This window comes from Poecilia mexicana, unplaced genomic scaffold (assembly GCF_051168715.1).
Source record: "Poecilia mexicana isolate PSO_F unplaced genomic scaffold, ASM5116871v1 scaffold_22, whole genome shotgun sequence".
NCBI lineage: Eukaryota > Metazoa > Chordata > Actinopteri > Cyprinodontiformes > Poeciliidae > Poecilia > Poecilia mexicana.
In genome coordinates this window covers 7,601,701-7,619,572 of record NW_028263391.1, presented here as the reverse complement: position 1 = coordinate 7,619,572, position 17,872 = coordinate 7,601,701, and the positions used below count along the sequence as shown (strand labels likewise).

The following is a 17,872-nucleotide window of genomic DNA, read 5'->3' as shown; positions in this document are numbered from 1 at the left end:
TGCTGTGTTTTTGTTCAGGCAGATCATGAGAATCAAAAAGGACAAACGCTGGGACTGAAACGCATGAAGGATAAAACCCAGTTCTACCATATTAAATAGGATTTTATGTAAATGGTGCATTTACACAATTTATTCTGCGTTTTCTGACTCAAGCTTGGCGCAGAATCTAAACTTTTTTTTCTCTTCAAATTGCAAACCTGCCATCGTGGATTATGGGTTGATCATTTCGACCCTGCATTTGAAAAGTGGCGTGAACTAATTTTCACCCCTGTGACATAATAATGAAGGACTGCGCCAAGTTCTCACTGTACTTTTTAAAGATATATTGAGTCGTCTTTTACACGCACATATGATTTTATTCAGTTCATGTTCATTGATGAGCCATGTCAAGTTCTTGCTGTTCTTTTCTCTCTCTTTTTTTTGACATATCGGTTCTTTTTTACATGCAAGTAAGGACTTTATTCAGTTCTTGAATAAAAGAGTGCGTAATGTTTAGAAGGCAGGAGATTATGCTGAGGTGGCTAAAAAAGGTCATTTAAGGAGGTGACAAAATGTGAAAGTATGGGTTTGTAGAATAGATCTTTTAAGGCAAGAACTTTTTTTTAAAACAGGCAAAGGTTTATGGAAGAAAAACAGGCTTCACACTACTCCTTTTTGTTAATGAAGAGACCAGATTTCCTTCTGTTTTTGTGCATGAAAGTCTGTGGAGCTTGAAGACGGGGGTCATGTTACCCCTCCAGGCGAGGCTAATGGGGGTAACTTCATTCTTGATGGAAGATCATTTGGGTTTCTCAAGTTTTTATGGTCTCGGAGCAAACGTGACATGCCACCTTCCCCGGACTCGAATGAAATGCGTTCATGTCGTGATGTTAAAGCAATTAGGTCCGCTGTGATCTGTCTCGCCCTTTTCTCCCCGTCTCAGATACTGGAGCTGACTCTTCTCATGGCCAGCTACATCAACCACTGGAACCCCGCCGTCCCGTCGGCTTCCCACCAGCCGCTCGGCCACTGCGACGTGGACAGCCGGCACTTCCCGGCCATGGACTACACCACCAAGGGCCCGACCCTGCTGTGAGCAGCAGCAGAGAGGCTTCATGGCCGCAGTTGCGGACATGCACCGCATCCTGAGTTTTTATCCTTACAGAACAGAGTTTTTGCTGTTCCTTTTTTAAAATCGAGACTGAAGATACACAATTCTTTTCTGTTTTGACTTGTTTTATTTATTTAGAAAATTGGAGGTACTGTCAGTCACAAACAGCTCAGTTTTCTGTCTGCGTCAGAAGTCATTCGCCATCGATGCGACAGTCAGCTTTTCATTTTATTTAGGATACTGCTTGAACATATAGGCCAAGAGGCATGTGGTGATATAGTTATTAATATTGTATTACTGCCCCTTGAAATTTTCCACATTTTCTCATGTGACAGTTATTAACTATGATGTATTTTATTGGGATTTTATGAGCTACACAAAGTAATGTATTGTCCTGTAAGCTGTTGGCCTGAACCACACTGGTGTATGGCTGCCAGAATAATGTCTAATACAAGCAACTGAATCACAACAAATTTAACTAAAAATACCTCAGTTTGGTATTTAAATCATTTGATGTAACTCGTGTAATATTTCTAAAACGCAATTTTTTTTTTTCCTATTGGTTATCGAGCAGAAGGATTTTTATTTTAGTATGGATCACTTAATGTGTTTTCTCAATTTACCGTTTAATCTAATTAGTTTTGTTTAGTGTAAAAAGTTTACTTCCTCTTGCTGATAGTTCTGGCAAACCGAAACATTTAAAAATATTTTAACAATTATTTCTACCCTGTGATAAAATTACATATTTGATCAAATGTCAAAAGACTTGAAATGAAAGGTCCAGGAGTTGGACTAGATTCTGGACTTGAGGCTTCATTCAAGACACGAGACAAAATAATGACTTAATCCAAGACTGGATTCCACAATAAAAACTGTAACGTGACCTCTGACGGCTCTGGATTTTATTGTGGGGTCTCAGATTACCAATCAGTCGCACTTTTTAGATGTTTATTTTGAAAATATTTTTTAAAGCCACGTATTAATTGACTTACATTATTATGCACCACTTTGCATATCACCTACAATCCCAACAAAATACATGGGAAGGTTACGGCTGCAGGATGACAGAATCTGGAAAAGTTAAAGGGGACGTGAATACTTTTACAAGGTACTGTAATTATTTGTCTCAAATACATTATAATTGTCACACATTTGTACTCAGAGTATAGGACGGTCATTGTAGATAAAGATAGTCGGTAGATAACGGTAATCAATACGACTGCCAAATCAAACAAAATAAGTGAAAACTGCCTTTTTAATAGATTTATAGATTTTTGTTTAACTCTTAAGAGACTTGGGTTAAATTGGTTTTTCTTTTGTTGTTCTTTGAAGTTATATAAGCTTCTCGATATAGCCAGATGTAGGCCTTGCAGAATTAGATGGGCTGATAATGAAAGGTTCACAAGGGAACATAGTGAAACGTGGAACAGAGTAGTGAGCCATCTACGATGCATACGGAGCAAAACACGAGACGTTGTGACGTTTCCCTGTGCCGCAGTGACCAACGCTAAGACCACTCACTGTTTTACTGACAGTTTGAACAAAGAGCTATCAAACATTTGAAAGACTTGAACTGCTTTGGATAAACCACTGTTTCACTTGTGTTTTTTTTTTTATATATATTACTAATTTATTTGCTCTGTAACAATTTGGGACTTGTGAAAGGTTTTCCATAATTGCAATGTTTTCATTAGAAGACCTAGGTTTGCTCGGGTAATTTAATTACAACGTATGTTTTCTTTGATTGATTTTTTTTTATTTTTTATGGTTGTTTATGTTGCCTGTGCACATGTGAGGTAATAAACTAAATGGTACAACAACCTTTAAGCGTTGAACAAATATTTCATGCGTATTGTTCGAAAATAAACTTGAGCTTGGTTGCTTTTTGTCGGTCGCCTTCACTAAATATTCCTCAGTGGTGCCAGTCACATGTGGCACATGTTTTAATAAAATAAAAAGTGTTTATCTTTTTCTGCAGTAAAATAAATTTGCTGAAAAATGTAAAGAAAGAAACAGTTTTATCTCCTGTTAAGAAATCACTTTAATTTAAGTAACCGGTCATTTCATCTAACAATCTGTTAAGAATGAATTATTTTTGAAAGATTGTTAGTTTTTCAGTGCTGGTCGACGCCAAAATTGAGTTTTCGAAACACTTAACCTACTTGTCAACACTGATACTTTAAATTTGAAAATATTGTTAAGCAATATATTTAAAAAGCTGTTGCAATATGTTCTTACTTCAACTATTCCTGAATAATTTTTCAGATATTAAACAATTAAAACCCATAAACTTGTGTTTTATCACAAAAGAATTTAGTAAAAGTGTCTGTTTTCTATGCAAAACAAAAACAAAACAAACAAAAAAGCCATTTTCCTTGCCTTAGCAGTTAACACAAAAACTCAGGAAATTTCATGCAGCAATAATTCTTGAGAGAGAAAAAAAAAGTTTTATAAACAAATTTTTCTCATTCTTTCAATCCATTAACCGAATAATCACCCTGTGTGCTGTTCGGCTTTTTCTTGTCCAAGAAGGTCAACGTAGTAATGGCATTTTCTTGCCAAATTTAAGCTGCAAATGCCAGATTTTTATAGCTTGTCTGAAACTCTTGTTGTTCCTGAGTTGCTCGCTTATAAAGGGGAAAACTCATTATAAGGCTCACTGCTGAATTATTGCGAGCATTCATCTCTCACCAACAAAGAAGAAAAAAATCCTCTGTTCTTTGGGCCTGAAATGCAGCCTAGACCACTTGCTTTACAAGCGTTTAAATCATTTTTTTTATTTAATAGCAAAGATGCAGAGTAACAGATGGGCTTTTTCATATATATATTTTTTTTTTACAGTAAACCCTTATTGCATTTTCACTGGCTCCGTTATTTGTGCTGTAGAAGTAATGAGAAAGGTTGGTATAGAAAACCTATTAGGCAAAAAATAAAATAAAAATCTTGTGCTTCTAACAGAGAACCACATATTTTGGGTGGGGGAAAAACAAACAGTAAACCAGCTTTATCTTTCATATGCTTCTTTTTTATTATGCAATTTTATAGATATCCACTTCTCATATTGTCTTATTTTAACAAAAATAAAAAAACAACATAAAAATAAACAATCTAGGTTCCTTACTGTTTGTGCCAAGTGTACAAAAGCAAGCAAAAACTACACTGGTAGAGGTAAGATTAGCTAACCTCCAATTTTCCACCCCTGATACTTTAATCAAACTTTTAACACCTGGACATGCTAACTTATCTTAAATAACTTTTTGAATCTAGATATGTGTTGATAATTTCACACTGCAATTAAAATAGGCAACCTGTTAACAGCAACAAATATTTGGAACCTGATGGTCAATTTTTTGTTATTAAGGGTCTCACACTAGGGCTACCATACAAAGTAAATCAGCACAATGTTTGCAAATTAAATTGTATAATTAGGTCTATTCAGGCTCACGTGTACCGGGGTTTCAAATTACAAGCTAACAAAGGCATTTCAAGATATTACTTGCAATACAATTAACACTTCTAACCGTAATTTAACGTCATTAAAATAAATTGAGTTCCTTGTGTGTTTTAAACTTTTATAGTACAGACTGTAAAATGGACTTTGTGACATGAATATGTATACAAAACAGCACTTTAAAAAGGACATCAGAGGGCATATTTAAGGCATATAGGTGAGCGGCAGGAACTGTTTCCACGTTAGCTTAGCGGGGTTAGCCGGTGGCACGCGGAGAGATCCCACCGTTGCAGTCTAGCGCGTGCTGAGGAGCATAAACTTTGAGCAGCGAGACACGCATTGAATAACATCGTAGCAACTGGAGACGGCAGGTTTGTAACACTGAAGCACAGCTACAGCTCAACTGCTTTATTTCGGACAGGTTAAATGCACGGTTCTTAACAGCTTTCCTCCACGTTCCCAGAGTTGAGACCTCACTGACGAGCAAAAGAAAAGAAATGACAACCAACAAGCCAAGGAGCGTACTCCGCGAAGCCTCCCATCAGATTATAGCCGGTGGATCCGCTGGTGAGTTAATTGTCCACAGCCATTAATTTTTGACGCCTTTGTTCCGATTACGCAATAGTTCTAGCCGCTACGTTTGAAGCGGTAGGGGCAGCTCCTCTTGAGTTATTTCCTTTAAAAAAATAATTGCAGAACTGGCGCGTGTTTATTGTCGTACTCTCGCAGCTGAAACGCATACACGGATTCAACAAGAGATGTTTAGGTCACACTAACAAAGAGTTAGTGTTTCTCACCAAGATAGTTCCCACCCATTTTACGTACACTCACTTTACGCCGTTTGCGCAATTTTACGCATGCGTAGCCGTGTTCCCCTTTCGACTAAAGGCAACATTATTTGTACTTCGTGCGAGGCAGACGCTATAGGAACGTACTTGACCTGGACAGGGTTCAAAATGAACCAGTAAGCATATTGTTAATAACCTAAATTTTCATGCCGTTTTGAGAAACGATATGCATAAAGTTATGTGCCGTTTGAATGAGTTAAATTCAGAGGTACGAGCTTTGACTTTGAATGGTTAGGGTGACAAGGTAGACATCAAGTTTCAGTAAACTATGGAAGTGTAATTTTCTAACGGTCTCCCTAAGGGTTAACGTAGCGAAAAATGCAAAAAGTTTTTTTTTTTTTTTTTTTTAAAAGGTCGTTACTAGCTAAACTAGAAAGAAACTATTAATGATAATGTGTGCATACAACGTTTTGCAAGTCGGGTACAAGCAACAAAGATAACGGAATTGGCATAAATTTATATAAAAGTGGTAGAAATGTTGCATGTAGGTATTTCGATACCTACATGTACATAAGGGGTGGAATGCTGTATCTTTCAATCATTTGAATGTGACTGAGCCTAATTTGGATCCATATTCCATTGCAAATAACCAGCTATATTAAATATTTGAACAGCACCTTAACGTGGTAAGCTGAAAAATTAGGTGTAGTTACAAAGTGCAGACACTAAGGGGAGACACTTGTAGAGTTCAAAATGAAGGGAAAGAGAGGAAAGTAGAGGAAGCAACAGAGAAAGTATTGAAAACTGTAGAATAAAAGATCCATATTTGAATTCAGTTATACTAAGCATGACAGTAGATTTGCAAATCACTACACAATATAGTGTTAGGATTATCAAAATATTAAATAAATATGTATTCATAAATTACAAAATAAAATTCTAAGTCAAATTTGATATATGTAGCATTTTTGAACAACTGAAGTTAACACAGCTATGTGATTGTGCTATAAAATGGCACTATTTACCTGGAAAGCACATAATCCTGGCCTCTGATTCTTTTTTTTCTCTTTAATTTGCATTATTGCCACTAATACAATAATTTAATGTACAGAAAATTAAATCATACTAAAAAATAAAAAAAACCCGTCGGGATGTTTTAGTTGGACATTTCTTGTTGCTGTTGAGGTTTAGTTTGACTTCATGACTGCGGTTAGGTTTCTCCGCACCACTGAGTTGCGTTATGTATTAATTCCTATCCTTGCATGAAGCTACTTTTCTCGGATGCCTAAGCAGTGAATTTGTCTTCATGTCGATGCGTACCTGATCATTTTTAAACATTAAGCAGAACTTCAGCTTGCTACTTGTGCGTTATGCATTTTAAAATAATTGCAAGTTATTTTAAAATGCACCATGCATGCATAATGTTGGCATTTCAACTTGGGTTGTTTTGTTGTGCATATAAAAATGCCCATTGTTCTTAACCAGGAAGTTTGAAGGTGTGAATGTTTGTGTATTTGCTAACCTTTGCCAATTTAAACTTCAGACGGTTTGTCACTTTTAGAAGTGATTTATGGTGAACTTGGCATATTTACACATTGACAGGAAGCATTTGCTCAGTTAAAGTAAAACAGGAATGACCCAGAGCTAAGCATTAGCTCGTGAGACGGCAGTTAAAATGTTTGTACAGCTTTCCTCAGCCTCCAGATGGCAAGAGATAATGTCGCACAAATGTCAGTAAACCGATTTGGTGAAACTGCCTGTTCTTATTTTTAGTTGATTTCAAGAACTATAAATGCTAACATCATGTTTTTATTAGAACTGGTTGAAAATATAAGTGTCCTAAAAATGAGATTGAAAAATCAAAAGTGATTTTCTTAACCAGTCCAAAGTTACAGTGCAGCAACATTATTCAGATTATGAAACACTGGCATCTGTGCAAAACTCTGCAAAATAACTTATAGTACATCTTATATGCTCCTTTACAAGACAGACTGTAACTATCTTTTTGTGCATTTTTTTATATCTGAAAATGTGCACTGGAGGTTGACTGTTACATACTGGTCTATGGCCAAGACCTATATTTGAAATTTAGGGCAGTCCATGACCAATATTTTAAAATGTACTCTGTGTTTAATTTGGAAAGTTATGCAGGAGTTTTGTGCTGAAATGAGCTGGCTGACGCAGCAGAAGCAGCTCTCTAATATGGCAATTGAGACATTTAAATACACATTTTAAAAGTTAATGAAAGCCAAGCACCCAGAAAGATCATGCTTCTTTTTCAGGGTTTGTTTTCAACGACATATTGCGATGTTTTCTGTTGCTACTGTATTCTTACCCAGCCTTTATCTAACATTGGCAAATACTGCGCCAAGAGAAGATGCCACTGCTGAGGGCGTGCACAGATGAGATAAACGACGCCCACTGCTGAGTGCAAATATGTCAAACGTGTGAGAAATTCACTCATGATCCTTCCCTCTTATTAAAACTCTCTGCATGCGTTGCATTCATAATGTTCAGCTCAGATTACCGCCACTTTTTCTTCACCTTTGTTGAAAACACTCAATAGAAGAGTCAACACTCCTTTAAAGGAAAAACTATTTACTTTTGTTGAAGAGTTTTACATTTTCTCAAACTTTATTCAGAGTATCTGTGATGGTAGCAAGGGCTAAATGAGCTTTAATTTTACGTTGCTAACAGTTTAAACACTGGAGATTGTTTGGATGGCTTATGTGTGGAGCATTTCCTGATTTGGAAAAAAAATGTATATATACTTTATCTCTGACCAGGGCCCATAAGCTCAAATAAACAGATAACGATTTGAGCCCTTTCTTGATTGGTCCATGCAGATGACTACTCCACAAAGTCGGTTACATTAATGTTTACCTTTTTTCCGCCATGGCTGTGGATTTTTGTTTGCAAGAATTATTAAAAGTGTAGAGGACAAGTGTGGATGCTTGACAAAGCTCTTTAATCTTCTACGCATTTTTCATGTTTCACACCTTGACGAATTTTAATAACGACTGTATTTCAAAGACTGCTCAAAAAGCTTGACAACATTGTGATATTTACATTTGTCCATCATTGCTAATGAGTCATGTTGGTTGTTGGCAAACCTTGCCTCTGTTAATTTGTGGTCTTAAGAATCCGTTGTGAGATCCCACGCGATGATTGGGGGGTTGTGGGTAAAAAAGCCGGATATGTCATCCGATCTGGCACCAGGAACAAGTGCAGATTGTTTCTATACCATGTTAGTTTTTCCAGCTGAACAAGCTGACTTCTGTTGACTATACGGGATCACAAAACTATTTCCTTATTTTTTAGGCTAACTGATGTTTCAGAGCATTTCGGTAAGTTGAGTAGCATGGTATTTGCTCTTCTATTGACAAGTGGACGTAAATCATATTCAAGACAGTTTGCCTGTTAGGGCTCCCTCAGTTTGTTGACTGTTTCACTGGAAAGTTTTGTTAACTCTTAGTATATTTTGGGTCAAATGCAGTTGTTGAACTTTATTTACTACACTTCTGTAAGCTTATGAACAGCACTGTGTTCGACAGTATAGAGATTAAGAGCCGAGAATCCATCCCAGAGTCACCTTTCTAACGTTGTTCAAGTAAACAATGAAAGAATTATGCTTTATGAAACGTTAGATGCATTATATGGCTTATTTGATGTTGCTTGTTACATAGCCTATAGTCCAGCTCTGTTATCACCTCACAGGTCTCCTGGGCGTGCTAATGGCTGACTTGAACTCCTATCCCGAGGCTGAGGGGCTCTCATCTGTCTTCACTAAGACTGATGGGGGCACGCAGGGGACAGAAGTTTTATGTGAGGAAAATGGGCTTAGTGTTTCTCCACACCTTCACCTCCCCACCAGAACGTTTTTTTTTTTTCTGCCTTCGGTTTGGTGTTAACAAGAATGGAGAGATATAATTTATATGCTCCTTTGTCTCTGGGCTTCTTTTAAATGTAGTTCAGGAGCAAACGCTGAATTTGTCTAAAGTCTAAGTTTTCCCCAACTGAGCTCCATATCTGTCAAGATGATAAATGGTAAAAATGATAATCTTAGTTGACATTTGTTTGAGAAGAGATTATACGTCTTAAATTCTGATTATCTTGAGCCCAAAAATAATTGCAGATTTTGTGGGTTTTTTTTTAAGATGGTCGTGGTTCCAAAAAGGTTTCAGAATTGGATTTATTTCACTTATTAATTTTATTAATTACATCTGAAATCGATCTAATTTACATCAACCTTTTGTGAAGGCTAATTAAAAAGAAATGCATACAATAATAGGGATTTTTATATCTATAAAAAAGTGCATCCAAAGAATGAAACCATTAGAAGTGACTCTAAAATACAACCCTGAGACTCTTCACAACCATGCTGAAACCAAGCAAATAGTTATTTTTTTTTTAATGAATTTAAATAAAAAGTAGTTGGTTTGGATAGATCTTACTTGAAAAGGGAGTTTTGGTGCTGAAACCAAGAATGGACTTTTTTTTTTTTTTTGCTGTTTCTTTTTTTCTACTTTTTCCTGGATCTAGGAACTTGTAAAAATAGCTGGTTTGACAACCTCAGAGCTCTGGTAGGGCTGCAAGTGATTAAATGATCTATAAGACACTACGGTGCCAGTCCATGAAGACTCTTTAAAACCTTGCAGGTGATGAAGTAAAGATTGATCCAGCCGACTGTGCAATAAATCTTCCCAAAATAAAAAATAGAAACATGCTTTCTGATTGTTGGCTTGCTAAAGGAACTAGGAGTTCGGTTTGAACTTTCATTGTGTCCAAAATTGTGGAAGTCCCAAATGCTTTGGGGAATATTTTTTTACCTTAACTGAGTAAATTGATCTCCATTCAGGATAGTATGTCTTTAAGAGATTTATGATGACTAAGTTGAACCAGAACTAGCATGAAAGCGCAATGAAATCTGGAAAGAAAGAAGAGTAAATTTTTTATTTTAATTTTTCTGGTTGATGTTGGTGCTAGCAAAATCCCATGAAAATAGAAAGAGGCCTCAAATGGGACTCTGGAGTACTTCACAACTAAGGGGGATGGTGGAGGGAAGTACTGAATAATAATTGAATGGTTAAGCTCACGTTGTACAAATATGACTGAATCTGCCAGATTGAACGGTTTAAAGCAAACATTGAATGAACAACATGGGCTAACACTTTTAGAATAAGTGATAAAGTCCTAAAATCATGTAAAGTGTCCCCATTTCTTTTTTTATTTTTAATTCTCCAGTGGAATGAAAAACCAAACAAAACTTTTCCATACGTGTTAATCTCTGCTCTATACATGTTCCTGCCTTACAAATATCAGTACAAATAAGTCACACAAAAACAAGGCTGCCACTCTAAGGAGGCTTTATTTTGAGCTTTTTCATATTGTTTTGTTTGTTCTTGAGGTTTGTCAGATGGCAGATCCTAAGCTTTGGCATCATCTTTAGCTACTTCAGCCTTCGCAGCTCCTCTAGCAACCTTAACTCCACCATCTGGCTTTTTTCCAGTTCTCCTTTTCCTGAGAGACGTTCATTGGCCCTGGAGATGTTTACAAAAGTTTCAGCAGTAAGATATGGCAACTCTTTTGTTGCAGCAGTACTATGACCAACAAAATGTGCACTCCAATCAGCACTTTATATTAATACAGCACCAATTGACATTGTGAACATGGTATTTTTGGTTTATATTGTCCTTATATTAATGCTGCATTCAATTTTTCCCAGAAGTCTGACTGTTCTAGTTATACAATCTGAAAATCACTGGGATTTTCTATTTGTTTTGGTACTATTAGCAATACATCATTATGACATATTATATCCAGAGACATAGTTATATCAACAACCTTCCCTACATTTCTGTATGTATGCTTGAAACTGGATTGAATACTAAACCTGGGACTCCCTGCCCTCCCAGTCAGAATTCCCACTTCAAGAAGAGTTTTTTGTTCCAGGAAATGCTTTTTTTCTCTTGGAGCAAACCAAAAGACTTAAACAGAATACAATATTGAATAATGGGTCGTCATTATGAATGAGAGGACTGTTTTTGTGTTAAAAACCTGGCTTGAACTTGTGAAGAACATCACTACGGTTTGAATAAAAATTACCTTTATTGTCCCTCGTGGGCATTTTGATGTCATTCGCATTATGTCCACAAGGGGGTAGTAGCTCCATGCTGGATGTGATTTATGGGAAAGGTATGTAAAGTTTTTAAGTTTCTGTCGTTACTTTCAGGTCCAGGGAGATTGATGCTTGACTGCTCTGCAACTTGTCATTGGGGTCTAAACAGAAATAAGAACACAAAAATAGAGGGAACTTGTAAATAAAAAAAAAATCAAAATGGAAGCTGAAATCTTAAAGAAAATAAACAATGATGAAATAAAGAGTGCAGCAACTGTATAAATATCTAATCTATCTAGTTACATGAGCTTTGCTGTAATGTTTTTTTTCTAAGTCCTTTGTTATTTCCTCGCTGGAAGCTTTTTTTTTTTTTTTTTTAACTCCATGAGTAAATCGATCCGTCTCCACCAAATGGACTGTGACGACATGAGACAGATGTGATTGCCGCAGCTCTCCCTCCAGACTGTCAGAGCCTCGCTCCGGCTGCACCGCAACCCTTTTCATTTAATTGGTTTTAAACGGGGGGGGGGCTGAAATCAGTCGAGGAAGAACAAATGAAGCCCATTACCCTAAATGAAAGAGGGGAAGGAAAGAGGAGAGAGAGGAGGAAAATAAAATAAATAAATAGTTGTAGAAAATGTGCGTGCGCGCGTTGTGCCAGTTCGCGCGCGTGCTCGCACTTGGCAGCGTTTTTTTCTATTTTTTTTTTCCTCCACAATTCCCGCGTGGCAGCAACCAATCACAGTCGAATTAGGACTAATATTTATTTCCAGAAACAATTGTACACGTTTCGAGAGTGGGGGGGCTTTGATTGAACTCCTGGCGGACATGTTGTGGACAGATGTTTAGATGACCTCATGTTTGAAGCAATGTTGGTTCTGGACGGGGCTCCTCAGCTCCCTCTGCTTCCCATCTTTTTTGTCTTCAGCCCTCCTGCGCAGATGCTCACATTTTAATGTGTGCTTTGGCTCTCATTGAATGCCACCCATTTAAATTTTTTTTTTCTGGTTCCATCCTTGACAGACAGATGTTCAGGCATGCTGAGACGGTTAAAATGGGCCATGATGGTGGTGAAGGATGGCTACTTAACCGGGCACATGTGTCCGTTGTTGTAGAGGCGTCTGTCCTGCAACGAGATCAGGATTCATCATCAGCTCCGCTCCGCTGTCATCCTCGTAAAAGCGCAAAAAGACTTTTCCTCTCGATAGACCCAACAGTTCTTTGGCAATATCTGACTTTCTCCAAATGATTAAGCTGATCGTGCTTTAGTTAAAGTAACCCCTCATTTAAGAGTGGAACAAGAAAAATAACACGCTAATCAATATCAAAATAAGCATACGAATTAATTGTCGTTTCCCACTAATTATAAATGTTAATCAAAATGTCAGGAGAAGTTAAATGAACGGGGGAAAAAATGTCTTATTGGTTCAAAGAGTGCCGAAGAAGAATGATAACGGTGTTTAATGCTAATAATGAACCGAAGCGCATTTGTAAAACATGTGTAACAATTTAAAAATCACGCAGATTAACTAGCTTATTTATTGTCTTTTCATTGCACGGCTATCTACAACTACAACACTGTATAGTTGAAAGTAACCGCTGCGTTTTATTTGTGGGAAATATGGTCATGCTTAGCATAAATGGTTAAAGAAATATCTCTACACACACATTACCTCTAAATAAAATAAATACTTTGGATATTATTTCCTTGCCTCTCTTTTTATACAGTATACTTGTAAATAAAAAGCTATATCGAAATATTGATTTCGCATTTCCCTGCATTAAAATACGACTTAAACAAAAAAGAAATAATCTTAGTTTTTCTCTTTAACTCTCATCAGTTTTAACTGAGGTGGTCTCTCTCATATTTCTACGCTAAATGATCATTTCTATGACGCTACTTATGTTTTTGTCTATCTTAAAAGCGCAACAAAAATGAAAAGACAAAAAAAACGCGCAAGTTTAACTGTTAATTTGAAGATAAGTGTCCTCCAGGTTGTAGAGTAGATCTACAAACCTATATTGAGGGCGTAATTAACTTTACGTAAAAAGGAAAAGGAAAAAAAAACAAAAAACTTTTGATGTACGAGTTCATTCTGAGATCTTGACGTTATCTCAATGATTAATGAGACTGGTTCAGTAAATGGGTTTAGGGGAGCGCCTGACTCACCGCGAGCTGATGTCGCGCGGGCGGCCTGTGTGTGGAGCGCGCCAGGAAGGAGGCCGCACGCGGTTTCAGGACATCAGCACTACGTCGAAAAGATCACACGCACCGCATTACGTCATTTGCCATCAAACAGGAGCGCGCGGACGCATGTACTTCTGTAACAGGCAATTACACTCAACCGGAATAGATGACGTATGAACTCTGATGGCATTATTACAGTGTAATATGTCATTATTACAACCTGATGATGACCTTTAAAAAAAATAAATAAATAAATAAAAAAATAATAATGACGGAAAAAAAAAATCAACGCAAAAACCAATTGGGACATTTCCCCACATAAAACACGTAAACACGTATTTTTACTCAAACTTATGGTAATGGTGTTATGGTGTAATAGTTTCAACAAACTATTACACCAAGGGTGGTTTTGTTTACCTACAACAAAATGTTGGAATAAAACAAGTTATTGTAGGATGCAGAAAATTTGAAAAAGACACTCACAGGAGACTCGGAAGAAATAAAATGTAAAATTGAATGAATGTGTAGAAAAAGTGAATAAAATAAATCTTTTATAATAACAAGCATAGCTTCTTTCCTTTGATCTTAATACTCACTCTTCTATTAAATAGCAATACTATGAACATTTTTCAGTCTTTTAGTTCCTGTAATGAATTGAGCATTTATGTTTTGAACGTGCTAAAGAATGTCAAGTTTCAACTAATCACATCAATTAATTTGTTTTGTAGATAAAGTACACCTTAGCTACGTGATGGTTTATTGTAAGCTAGAATTAATAGTTTATTTTAAATAAGGCTTTAGAATAAACATTCACAGTGTATATACTACTACTCCTGATGATGTGTAATATAGTCATTTTATAAGAATGTGTATGTGTAACATTTCAGGCAAATAACACAGCTGTTTTCATACACCGACAATGAATAATGTAATATTAACTAAACATTGTCATGGTTACAACTAATTCAAAGTTGTAATGCAGTGCTGTCTCTTTATCATGGGCTCCTATTTCACCACATAATTTAGCTGTCCAGGAGCACAAGTTATTATAATGCGATTAGCGTGAAACGGCCTTGGAGGAGGACGGACGTAAACGAAAAGCCGACATCACTCAAAAATTCCAGGGTACCAGAAAACCGAATGCAAACACTGTACAGCACATGGCAACGTCAATAAAAGTGGGAGAGGAAATCAGCTCAACAAGCAATGCTTAATTGAGCACTTACACTAAGTAGGGAAGGAGCAGGGGAAAAAAAAAGGGAGACAAAGTATGCAGTTGTGGGAATTGGCTGTGTGTATGCCTACATCCATCTGGAATATGTATTTATGCAAAAAAAAAAAAGTGAGTGTGTGTGTGTGGAGGGGTTGTGTCGTCATGTAATGCAAGAGTCAGGTTTGTGTTCTGTTTGTTTCTGCATGTTGGGCATTTCGGTGACATATATTTGTTGGTAAGGAGGCTATAATTGGATGGGTTTGTGGGTGGAAATCTACATGTAAGCAGTGGTGTATGTGTGAGGTTTTTTGTGTTTTCGTGTATTTGGATTATGTTGTGATGTGTGTGTTTATTTTCGAGTTGTCAGCTTTGGTATTTATGCTCAATTTAAACAAATCTTTAAACAGTCTTTACCTTCAAAGTGGAGACTGGGCTCCTTGTCATCATTCCTTTCATGTATGTAACCTTGATGTTCGATCGCCAATATTTAGGTTACTACGCAGAGATTAAAACATATCGGAGAAATGACAAGAATAACACTTTTTGTTTCATCTGGATTTTGCTTCTCAACAGCCACAACATGCTCTCTGTTTATTCTCCAACACTTTGTTCCTTATGAACTTTGACGTGTGTTGAAAACTCTTGAATTGGGCATTTAACCTCCTGCCCTGCAACCCATGGCTACGGTTGGTAGCAGGTCAGACACACGGGGTCGTTCTCTTGCAGTAGAGGTTAACACTGAATGAATTTGCTAATCCTGCTTTTTTGCCCCCCCTCTTTTGATTTGCTATTGTTTCAGAAAAATCTTCATAAACGAAAAGGTCAGGGTCAGAGCAAACGTTTCTTCTTTTTTTTTTCTTAGATCTGAATGTGACAGCGGAGTTCATATCCAATAATTACAAGTCCTTCATGCTCTTGCTGCAAGCACTGATATATAAATAAACATAATAAGTACTGTCAAAAAAACAAAAACAAACCCAGACAGACTGAAACCCCTGAATTACGTGTGTGTGTGTGTGTGTGTGTGTGTGTGTGTGTGTGTGTGTGTGTGTGTGTGTGTGTGTGTGTGTGTGTGTGTGTGTGTGTGTGTGTGTGTGTGTGTGTGTGTGTGTGTGTGTTGATTCTCTGGATGAGTTAGAGATTTACAGCACAGGTCTGAGCAGCGAGCGTCTGCCAAAAACTGTCATTCCTTCTCCCCTTTTTAGCCCTGCAGTTGGGAGGCCGGGTTAGCCATTTTTGGGTTAACTCTATCAAGAAGAACAGCACTTTGGGCCAATGCAGTAATTATAATGCAATTTGTTGGGCTCAGGGGCCAATTTATGCCATTTCTAGGGATCAAGTCTATCCTCTGCCTGGTGGCCATGCTGGTAGATGTCTCAGGGCAAGGCTTTAATTAGGGAAGCTCACATTTTGAGACACTTTGTATTATTTCTGACCTCCTGTGGTTGGACGATGACATAATTATGGGAAAGATACTGGCAGAGGATGAGGGGGAAAAGGGGGGAATCTGATGATTTAATGAGAAACAAAGCCGAATGAAAGGTCGTGTGTGTGGAATTTGTTTACCATTATCATTTTGAAATCAAAGTCGTGCAGCGAAATCAAAGCAGACACGTGAAAACGTCACAGTCTGGAAAGAGTTTCTGAAGGGCTGTGGGAGGAATCCACCAGTTCTCCTCAATTTGTTTGAAATAAGAGCGAGTAATGGAGATTTCGAGGACGCTGCCAGCCTGCTGAAAAGAGCAGTGTGTTAGCGTCTTAATGTTCATCTGCTGCGACCCTGAGGACACTGATGTGTGTTTGAAATTTGTCTGGTTTTCATTTTGGATTAAAGGGCAAAGTTTAACATCTGTGCAAATTAGGAGGAATGGAAAAAACTTGCTATTTAATTAGCTGCACAGCTGGTTAATAAGCCTTTTATCCAACTATTTAACAATTTTTAAAGGCAGAGGTATAGAGGGCAGAAGAGAGCCATAATGCCAATTTTCCTTTTTTTACTTTGCCTTTATAGTTTGCGAAGGGAGAAATCTGTATTTATCCCTGTAGTACTTTTAGCATAAAAGCCTGGGAAAGATCATGGTCTTTAAGCCAATATCAAGATGGATAAGTTCACTGATTCTTTTCCATGTACTTGCGAGTGAGTTCAGTTAGCCAAGATGTTCTATCCTCAGAATAGGAGATGATCGCATCACATCTGGGTTCAGTTTGTCACAGGTATCCTTGGAAATGTTAATATTTCCAGCAGACGTCTTCATTTAAGCTGAAACTTCTCCAGGCCTTCATTCGACACATGGAGACTTGAAAACCGCTTGCTCTCCGCAGCGGTCCAAATCATGACTCAGGAGTGACACAAAATATTTTTTTGCGGTCCGCGTGAGTTTTAAAGACAAGAGTTCCCGCTGAGATGCGTTTGATGGCATAGAGAGGCGACACCGTTTACGACGTTTGAGGCGAGTGGAGAATATAAGAAGAGCGGCGGTCCGAGAGGTGGGACAGTAAAACCTCATCAGCGGTTTGACAGTGTACATTTAACACGGACCAGATTCAGGTTCTAACTGAATGATGACCTGGAGTGAGAACAAAAGTACTAAAACTCATGGCCACCATTGTATTTTTTTAATATACATTTAAAAACCAATCTCTTTGTTTGACACATTTTTCTAAAAGTCTTGTGCTCATGTTTTCTTTCACTTTGTTCTCTAAAACTAAAAAGATGATTAAACATTAATATTTTAACAGTGACAATAAGGTTAACTTTAAAATAAATGCATTATTTTGATTTTTATGCATTGATGTAAATAAAAATACAGGGCAAACGGCTTATAGATTTCACTTTCTAAAACAAGACATTTATTTAATGCGAGTATGGTGATGTTTGGTGTCAGGCTATTATCTGGCAGAATATTCTTTTTGCTGTACTTTTTAAAAATAAAACATGCATATTTATTATTATTACTGTTTAACAAGTTAATGTTAGGTGTCCGTCAGTCTACCTGCCATTATCTCAATGAATAAATGAAAATA

The 17,872-nt window shown here is 37.2% G+C and overlaps 2 protein-coding genes across 2 annotated transcripts in view; both read left to right on the top strand.

Annotated features, from left to right (window-relative positions):
* plekhh1 (pleckstrin homology, MyTH4 and FERM domain containing H1) overlaps positions 1-2,910 on the top strand; it is a 36,286-nt gene extending 33,376 nt beyond the window's left edge. The window contains exon 30 of the mRNA XM_014991947.2: positions 923-2,910. Coding sequence (XP_014847433.2) covers positions 923-1,075 — 153 coding nt within the window. The 3' untranslated portion in view covers positions 1,076-2,910. The remainder of the gene's footprint in view (positions 1-922) is intronic.
* Positions 2,911-4,791: 1,881 nt separating this feature from the next.
* slc25a21 (solute carrier family 25 member 21) overlaps positions 4,792-17,872 on the top strand; it is a 115,392-nt gene continuing 102,311 nt past the window's right edge. The window contains exons 1-2 of the mRNA XM_014991948.2: positions 4,792-4,912; positions 5,005-5,108. Of these exons, the coding sequence (XP_014847434.1) occupies positions 5,039-5,108 (70 nt within the window). The 5' untranslated portion in view covers positions 4,792-4,912; positions 5,005-5,038. The remainder of the gene's footprint in view (positions 4,913-5,004; positions 5,109-17,872) is intronic.